At 45.2% G+C, this 9,243-nt stretch overlaps 1 protein-coding gene across 1 annotated transcript; it reads right to left on the bottom strand.

Annotated features, from left to right (window-relative positions):
• Positions 1-224: 224 nt before the first annotated feature.
• Positions 225-8,176, bottom strand: LOC111149108 (placenta-specific gene 8 protein-like). The gene is made up of 4 exons (XM_022506031.1): positions 8,054-8,176; positions 6,188-6,312; positions 2,074-2,188; positions 225-410 (listed from the first exon to the last, which is right to left on the bottom strand). The coding sequence occupies exons 1-3, from the start codon at positions 8,151-8,153 to the stop codon at positions 2,084-2,086; spliced, it is 330 nt and encodes a 109-aa protein (XP_022361739.1). The 5' UTR covers positions 8,154-8,176; the 3' UTR covers positions 225-410; positions 2,074-2,083.
• Positions 8,177-9,243: the final 1,067 nt, after the last annotated feature.

The following is a 9,243-nucleotide window of genomic DNA, read 5'->3' as shown; positions in this document are numbered from 1 at the left end:
AAAAAAAGATTCTCCATGTACCCATCATTCAGCTTTAATATTTTGACAAATTTGGGTTCATTTTTTAAAAGTTATATTATAGTTTTTCATAAAGCTGTATCCAAAGACACTGATGAGTCATTGAACACTATATCTGAAGCTGATGATGTACTATATGTTGGCTCATGGAATTTAAGTAAAAAAATAAAGACACAAGAAATGTTGAGGATATTAATTTTTTATTAGCAGTCATTTTAGAGAACAGCACTGGAAATTTATTTCTTTTGAAATAAACTAGAAATTAAAAGTGTCTTGAAGCCATTGGAAACCATATGATTGGTTGAATTAGTTTCTAAAATGTGTGGTGAGATAGCACTCAACAGGTGCAGTATGTGATTCTAGCATTTCTTTCACCACATTGGGAATGTGACCTGTAGAAACCAAAAGAAAAAAGGAGAGAGTAAATGAATGAACAAATTAGGATTTATCAGTTTCATCTGTCTTCACATTATCTTGTTCTAAGTATCAAAACTTTCCGTTCCACCCATCCCCTACCACCATGTTTTGGCATATTTTGAGATCTATATCAAATCATGGCCCCTGGTTCAGTATAATCCATTAGAAAGAGTCACAATCACCAGTTAAGATTCAGACGAGTCTCCTAGGTTAGGGCCTCATTATGCTTCCTTGCTTGAACGTTGCACTGATCTATTCTCCCACAATATTTGTTAAGTGCCTGCTAGGTATCAAGCATTGTTGCTAGGTGGTTGAGGGAAACAATGGAGCACTCTGTAGATTGCCAGAGTCAACTTCTGTTGTCAAATGTCAATGGATCATCAACCACGTCAAGGTAAGGGTATCCAAAAGGCAGAGAGCACCAAACAGTCTTTTTCATTGACTGTACCGGTACTGTCACATCCTCCTTCCCTCAGGACTACTTAGACATCAAATTCTGAGTCAAGTTGTTAATATAGGACTTTTAACAAATGTCACTGCTTGAAAAGAGAGACAACAGCCAATTCTCTGGAGGTAGAATATAAGGAGGAAAAAGAATAATAAGAAAACTCCCTATCATGACTCTGCCTGCAACCGAGTAAAGCATGTTAGTCATTCCAGGAAGCCATTGAAACAGTCAGAAGACAAATGCTAGGATACAAAAATGCAACATGAGACGAACTAATATGTTTGTGAAGAAGACAACATTTTGTGGGGTATGTGGCAAAGAAATAACTAGGAAAGAGAGAGATTGGGCCAGTGACAACTTACACTCATGAATGTTGCACTTTGATCAAACATTCACAAAGACCTCTGGGTGGGAAAGGATTGTATAGATAATAGTCATTCCCGGGGAAAACTAAGCTTTGATTGCGAATTCCACGGGGACTGGCAATAAGAGATCAAAAGATAGGACACGTAAACTATTACCCACCTGTTTGAGAGAAAGAGCTGCTCAGAAGATGAAAAATGTGACTAGGGGAGCTGGGAAACAGGGAAATGAGCAGCTACCCAACTCTGACAACACTGAAACCAAAACGTCAGTAACTTCTCCTCATAGTGGGGGCTTTGGGAATTTTGGATAACTGGGTGAAATATCCACCCTGAATTTATAGAAACTAAAGTAGCTTTCCGTAGCTTTGGAGGAGGGATTCTTATACTAATATTCTGGTGTTGCCAAGAACACAGAAATAGGCACATTACACAGTCACACTTACTATAACAGCTCATCTGGTTAGTGTGGTAGTAGCACACCTAGGAACTAGACTTGGGGAAATGAATGGTAACACGCACACCTCAGCTACCTCAAATCATGCTCTTGTGAAGATATGCATGGGTGACACGGGACCTGTTCACTGGTATGTCACACGGCAGACAACCCAACGAACCTCGGAATTCTCTCCTATCCTTCCAGGTTTCGCACTCTCAGCCTATGGATGCTGACTACCAACTGTTGGTGTCCTCTGGCAATTAAAAATCCTTTGTCCTCCATTTTGTAAGCGATAGTTCATGTATTTGTGAGAGTGGACCAAGGAAATAAAGGATGTTATTGAGCGTTTGTTTTGATACAACTAAATCAAAGAATTTCCAACAACTTACCAAGCACCTTTTAGAAAGCATTCATTGCTTTTCTTTTTCCAATATCTCGCTTGAGCTGACAAAGGGTGCACAGAGGAAAACATCCCAGGCATAGGAAATCACCACAAATAGATCCCTGATAAAAAACAAACAGCGGGTCCACACATAGGCTATGAATAGAGTCACGCAAGTCCTTGCATTCGCATAGCTTTTCAAAACTCCTTAAAAGGTACATTTTATGTTACTGGTTTAGCATGAGGATTTTCATTATCTCCATTTTTCTGATGACCCACCTGAAGGTAAATGACTTGTTCAGATCACATAACAAATTGGTAGCGGCCCTTGGTCTTTCTTTTCTGAAGCCTGTGCCCTTAACCATATATGACACGATTTCAGCTGATCTGCAGGGTATGACTACAGCCCTCATCCTCTAACATCAATTCTGAGATGGCTTCCCTTTAAAGCCAGTCATAAAATGCACCAATTTTTCTGTAGTTTGTGAGCAGAGCCAGATGGGGCCCCACATTGTATCCCTCTTGCCGTTTTCATTGACATCTCTCAAGTTCTGCAATGGAAGAAGTTTGGAGCAAAGGGGAGATACACAAATTATGGGGGAAGGAAGAAAGAAGAGGAAGAATTTGTTTGGAAAGCCGTGGGATGAGGAACTTTGCAAGGATTTGAGGGCCCTCTCGATGGAAGTGTCCAACCGGGTCCTCAATGACCTTCCGGGTGACGTGCCCTTGAAGGGATTCCTGTTCTGGTGCAGGAGGCACTGAGTGAACCGGGGAGTTCTAGTCCGATAACCCGGTTTTATTACTGCGTGTCCTGACAGACTGAAAGAATTTTGAATCCATTATTTGATAGCACTTATATTCTTAAGGTTTGAGTTTAATATAATTCCCAATTTATAGTGTGAGCTCGTGGGGTGGGGTGAGGGGTGGCAGTGTGTACGTAGGAGCTTCTAAATGGTGAGACTATGAGTGATTTATTTTTCATGAAAAGAAATTTTTCCTGTTGCTACAGTGCTTTGATCGTCATCTAACAGTGTAAGCATTTGGGGCAAAGAGCCAACCTGTCTATAAAAGGAGGTAACACTTCCCACACCACAAGAGTTTGCAGGCAGTACATGAGCAACTACCTGTCAGCATGATATTCAGCTCACGGTAGTACAACCAGTGGTTATCTCTTTTCTTCCTCCTTCTCTCCTGCACAGGTTGTGCCCTGGCAAAGGTATGCTCTCCTGGCTGTATCCACAAAGGAAGGGGCAGATCAGAGAGGTGTACTGTCGCAGCCCCACAAAGATTTGCATAGATATGAAAGGGAAACAAAGCAGAGAGCCTGAACGATATAAACCAGTCCTGGGAATTATTTTTAGGTCTGTTCAAAGGAGGAAATAGAGATACACTGTCTATAAATACTCCGCTTCATTGTATGTTGAGGAAACCTACTATAGCTAGAATCCTAGACCTAGAAATCACCTTGCACAACTTCCTCATGACAGATGAGAAAACTGATGCCACCACGTGATTTATCAGAGAACATGCCGAGCTGTTCCCAAAGCCTCATCTCCAGGATCCAGCTAAGGACCCCTTCCTACATACCGTGTCGGGGTCTTGGGCTGCGTTGAGAACGTTACCATCACATCATGTACGGAAGTGCACATGCGTGACACCTTGCACACGATTCAGGAAGTCCCAGTCCAGGCACAGAGTTAAGAGCCCATGTGTGTTGTGCTACGTTAGGGTTAGCATGAATGAGGGCAGCCTTGAGTGCTGCGACATCAGGGACCTGAGCAAGCACGCAGGAGAAATGAGGCCAGGGCCCTGCACACACCTCTTCCCTGAGGAATAGCTGAGCAATTCTCAGAGAAAAGAACAAAAAGAGAAGTTGTTGTTTACTGAGCACGTATTACTTGCCAGGTCCTGTGTTAAGCCCTTTCTGTACATTATCTCCCATGACTCTTGCTACGCCATTAAAGGGGAGGATCGGTGTGACCATTTATCAATGAGGGGGTTGAGGCTTAGGGAGATGAGCAACTTGCTCCCGGTCCAGTGGGAGCAGTGAGTGGGGCAGAGGCTACATTTCTAGGAACAGAATCCATCACATCACCTGTTTGTTTAAACCGTTTTCAGTGACTTCCCTGCTCACTCGGAGTAAAGCTCAGGTTCTTACAATGGTTCTCAAGCCCTAGAGTTTCTAAATCTTGCTCTAATATCATCTTTTTCTATGAGATCCTGCCCCCACCCTCTCACTCATTCTATTCCAGCTTCTCTGGCCCTTTCCAGTTTCTGGAACTTTCCAGATAAACTCTACTTTAAAGCCTTGGGTGATACTCTTTTTTCTGCCCAGCTCTTCCCCCGATGGGTAACTTCTTTCTCATCCTTTCACTTTTGTAAGAAAGCCTTCCCTCATCGCCCTATTTAACATTAGAACTCCCTTTCTAAAAATGTGGATGGACATTGAATTTTGTTGACTGTTTTTCCTGCATCAGCTGAAATGATGATAATGGTTTTTCTTTTTGAATCTGTAACTAGAGTATTCCGATACTGAGCCATCTTTGCATTCCTGGGATAAACCTCGCTTGGATAAAAATAAATTTTGTAATGCTGAAAAAAATAAAATAAAATTAGAATGCTTCAACATTCTTTATTCCTCTTCTTTGTTTAATTTTTTTCTGTGCCACTTATTAGCATCCTATAAGGTTTTTACTGAGTCACAGTGTAGCAGTCTTCTCCCATTAGAGCGTGAGCTCTGCCATGGACAGCCATCATAGTAATCAGTGATTCAGGCGAGAAGCTTCAGCGGACGTTAGTCCCAGTGGCTGAAGGGCTATGAGGAACAGGGTGCTCACGTCTCTCTACCAGGTCCTTACTCATTACGAAGGGGAAAATGGCAACCTTAGGTGGAGAACTTCACCAGAAGGTGGAGAACCTTACGGCAGACACTACCTTAACTAAGTAATCAAAGGAAACAACAACCATAATGGGATACAGTGATGTCGTGTGCGTCTTGATAAGAAGCACAGTGACTATTACATTAGTTCTGTGGAGGTTCTGTCAAAGTGTAAACCCTAAATATATCCACGAGGACACATTTGACACACCAAATTGAGGGACAGTCTACAAAATAAATGGTCTGCATTTTGGGGGGAAAAAGGCAAGGAAAGACTGAGAAACTATTCCCTATTGTAGGAGACTAAAGAGGAATGACAATTGAACAGAGTTTGTGGTTTCGGATTGGTTTTCTTCTCATCCACAGAATGTTGTTGGGTTATTTGGTAAAGTTTAAATAAGACCCACAAATTAGCGAATAGTACCATATCCGTGTTAAATTCCTGATTTCAGTCATTGCATTATAGTTACAGAAATGAAGGCCCTTGTCACCAAGAAACGCGTGATGCCATAGAGATGCCATAGGATGTCAAGTCTGTCATCCTGTCGATGTTCCCGAAAAGAGACTAGACAAAGAGGTGGAGGAGAGCAAATGAAAGGAAGGGGCAGGATTTCAGTATTTGGGGCGTGTGGGTGCAGGGTGTTCAGGAATTCCTTGTATCTTTTCTCCTTTTTTTTCCCATTTATGATTTCTGCAGCTTCTCTTCAAGTTTGAAACTAAGTTAAAATAGAGGTCTGAAAAAATAAGAAGAAACAGGATGTAAGCCACATGCACTGAGGTGCCTCTAGCATCTGGAAAGTACTGGGCGTGTTCCATGCACAGGACACATCTCTGTTGAAGGAGTGAGCACTGGCTTATGAGCCAGATGTGCTGGCTTGCAAGGGATCTACCGCAGGCGCATTTCTCCCCCTGGCTTCCTAACACACCGTCATCCGGCCTACAGATCTGCAGGGTCCTGGGTCTGACTGAGTAAAGTGGGGAGAGGGTGAAGGCTCTCCACCCCTCACCTACTCACCTGCAGCCACCGTTTCAGGGACGCATCTACGGGAACATAAGATTTTATTACAAACGTTCCCTGGTATGAACAGCAGCGCGGTCCCCGTCCATCATTTAAAAAATTTAGGATGGGTGTGGAGCAAAGATTAGGGTCAAGCCCAGGAGGCGAGGAGGGCAGTTGCGCAGCTGCGGTCCTCCTGCAGGGAGCCCTCGGGTGTGGCTCGTGTGGCAGGGCGCGGGGACTCACCGGGATGCCGTAGCGCGTCCTGTACAAGGTCCTCATAGCCACGCTGGCCCCGCACAGGCAGCACTCGTCCATGTCGGAGGCGATCTGACACGAGAGGCACAGGGGGAAGAAAGTGCCGCAGAGGCCTGCGTGCAAGGGGAAGCCACAAAGAGGAGTTAGTGAGAGTCGTCTCGCTGGCAACAAAATCATGTCTTTCCAAAAGATGCTGGCACCAGAGACGGCTGTAATGGGCCCCAGAGAAAGCAGTGTTTGTTATCTGGCTTTTTCTGCCTGGCTTCTGGAGCCTCCGTCCGGCATCTGGGGGTAACTCGTGAGTCACTGTACTGGGTCCAATTTAACTGCAGAAGCTCCTGCCTTGCCATTCGGAGTACGTTCGCATGATCCTTCTTCCCTGCCTTGTGACGTCGGGTCCCGCCTGGGGAGGAAATCTGTGGTGTCAGGATGTCTGAGAAGCCCTCTAAAGCCATGGGGGGGGGGTGTTGAGGGTCAAAACACTGAGTGAACAAATCATTAGGGACAATGAGTGGAAATAGATTCTAGAAGGTCGTTCGGGCAAAAGGACCCCATCATTGTTAGGAGGATGGACGTGCGCAGAAAGGACTGGATTTTGCTCTCAGCTGTTTACAGACCTGAGTGCAGCTCCGCTTTAGAGATGCTCTGCAAGGCCCAGAAAGGGCTCAAGAGAGTGATAACAAACAGGAAACTTTTCTCAGATACGCTTTGAGTGAAAGTCTATTTTGAAAAGTGCCGGGGTGGAGTTGTGGTGTGCGGTACCCTAGATGCGATGAGAGAGTCAGCGGTTCTTTGATGACTGTTTTTAAGCAAAAGGCCAAAGATCTGGGAACTTCTACCACTCACGGAAAAAGGAGGCTGTTCCTCACGCCTGAGGTCAGGAGGAGCCCCACAGAGAATGTCTGCAACCCGATGGCTCCGAAAAAAGTCTTCTCACTCCAAAGTGTGTTTTGTGGTGGGAAAGAAGAAGTCAGTAAAGCTAAAAGCCTGTGGTGCTTTCTGAAATGGAACAGTGACAAGAGTCGGCAAGAATGGCCTTGAGAGCCGGAGCGCACGGAGCAGCATCGTCAGAGAAGGGAGAGGGAAGCAGAAGACGGAGCAAAGCATCAAGAGTGCAGTGAGCCCAAGAGCTGAAAAATGGCAGACAGCGAAGGATCTCGACAAGAGTCACCGACTCAAGGTCATGCAGGTAAAGTGAGTGGAACAGACCGGAAAAACCCCACAGAATAGCCAATAGCGGGAATAAACACAGCCAACTATAGAGTGAGACTCTCTTTTAATGGGATTGGCTCATGTTAAGAAGCAGCCGAACTCTGCCCTGTGTGATGAAGGCTCATCTTGCCAAATTTTCCAATTTTTGAGAGAAGTTGGAAATCTAGATTGGAAAGCCAGATCTTTTTGTGTGTGTGAAATCTGTTTTTGATGTGTTTCCTGGTATTTTTTTTTTTAAAGATTTTATTTATTTATTTGACAGAGGGAGAGAGATCACAAGTAGGCAGAGCAGCAGGCAGAGAGAGAGAGGAAGAAGCAGGCTCCCTGCTGAGCAGAGAGCCCGATGTGGGGCTCGACCCCAGAACCCTGAGATCATGACCTGGGCCGAAGGCAGAGGCCTAACCCACTGAGCCACCCAGGCGCCCCTGTTTCCTGGTATTTTTAAATTACCACATGAAGCAAGTTCATCATGTACAGGACAAACAAAACACATCTGGTGGCCAAACCCACCCATTGGCTTGCAGCTTGCGACTTCCGAGTTGGCCATAGAGTGGGAGCTCGGTGACAGGAGAAGGAGACGTTTTATTAGGTCAGGAACCTGCATTCTGGGAGTCAAGGAGGAGAATAATTAGGTGCACTTACAAATCCCCAGGTCATCGCAGCAGTCAAATACGCCGGTTTGCCAGTCACTGTTCATCACACCCCCCGTGCCGTATCCAGGCTGCGAAACAATTGGATTCATTTTTAAGGTGAGTCCCAGAGGGCACTGCCTGTGAAAACAAAACCAAAAAAGTGTGAGACGCCTACCTGTTCTGGTAGGAGATCATGATCCCAGCTGAGCAGACTCCTCATCACACCCTTCCTGATCACGGTGGCCGCCCTCGACTGACTCAGCAAGACGTTTCTAGACTATCGTCTGTACTCGGTAATGAGAGACGTCTCGGACACGGAGTGGGGGTTCCTTCCACAGGTTTTCTGGGGGTTTTATTGCCCCTTCCTCTGATCCTTTTTATCAGCAAGATGATTTTTTTCCTTCTATTTCAAGACAACCTTCTTAAACAAAGTCTTTTTTGCACACGCAGTGTTCTATTTAATAGTGATTGTAATAACTTTTACAACGCTATTACACAGGCATTACCTCAATTGTCCCTCAATCGAACCTTGTGAGACAGAGTTCTTTACTTGTGCAAGAAAGTTCTCATTACACCAATGCTTCTAGATAACGCCAGTCCTCACTGCATAATTGCTAGTCGTATCCTGATAGCTGGAGTTTTAACAGATGTCCTTGGTTACTTTAAAAAAAGCCAAAAAACACCAAAAACCAATTAACTTCTTTTTGTGAAATCATCAGGCCAGAATCTTGGGGGGGACAAAAGGGCCGGGGGCTGGACTTCAAGCTTCCACAGAAAAATCCAATAGTGGCAAAACCACTAAAAACAGTGTCCCTCGAACAAAGTGGTGCCTATATGCGTCTCAGATTTCATCCAGCGATCAAGCGAAGTCTCCTGGGCTCTACCCAGTCGGGACTCCCAAGGAAGAGAATGTATCTGGTTTCACAACGGCTAATGTAAAACTTTCTTCTTCACTACTTCACATCTAACCCTACACCATGCTCTGTAGCCCTCGCCCCGGCTCGCCTCTCACACTCCCCTTAGCCAGGTGCAAGGACGTCCGGCCCCATTATCCATCCCCTCTCCTCCCTGTCGCCGGGAAGGCCCCGGTCGAAGATGTTCCCAGAGCACATCTCAGTCTTGACTGTGCACTAGGCTGCCTAGTGCACGGTTGAAAACACAGTTACTTGATTCCGACTCAGCAGCTGGGGTGGACCCTCG

The sequence above is a fragment of the Enhydra lutris genome, unplaced genomic scaffold (assembly GCF_002288905.1).
Source record: "Enhydra lutris kenyoni isolate GAN:26980312 unplaced genomic scaffold, ASM228890v2 scaffoldscaffold21, whole genome shotgun sequence".
Classification (NCBI taxonomy): Eukaryota; Metazoa; Chordata; class Mammalia; order Carnivora; family Mustelidae; genus Enhydra; species Enhydra lutris.
Note: the sequence above shows the minus strand (reverse complement) of the source record. Positions and strands in the feature narration are given on the sequence as shown.

Coding starts and splice junctions, on each gene's coding strand:
- LOC111149108 (XM_022506031.1), bottom strand. CDS start 8,153: ATGAATCCAATTGTTTCGCAGCCTGGATACGGCACGGGGGGTGTGATG. Junction 6,313..8,053: donor CTGCGATGACCTGGGGATTT/GTAAGTGCACCT, acceptor CCTTGCACGCAG/GCCTCTGCGGCACTTTCTTC. Junction 2,189..6,187: donor GGACGCGCTACGGCATCCCG/GTGAGTCCCCGC, acceptor GTTTTTTATCAG/GGATCTATTTGTGGTGATTT.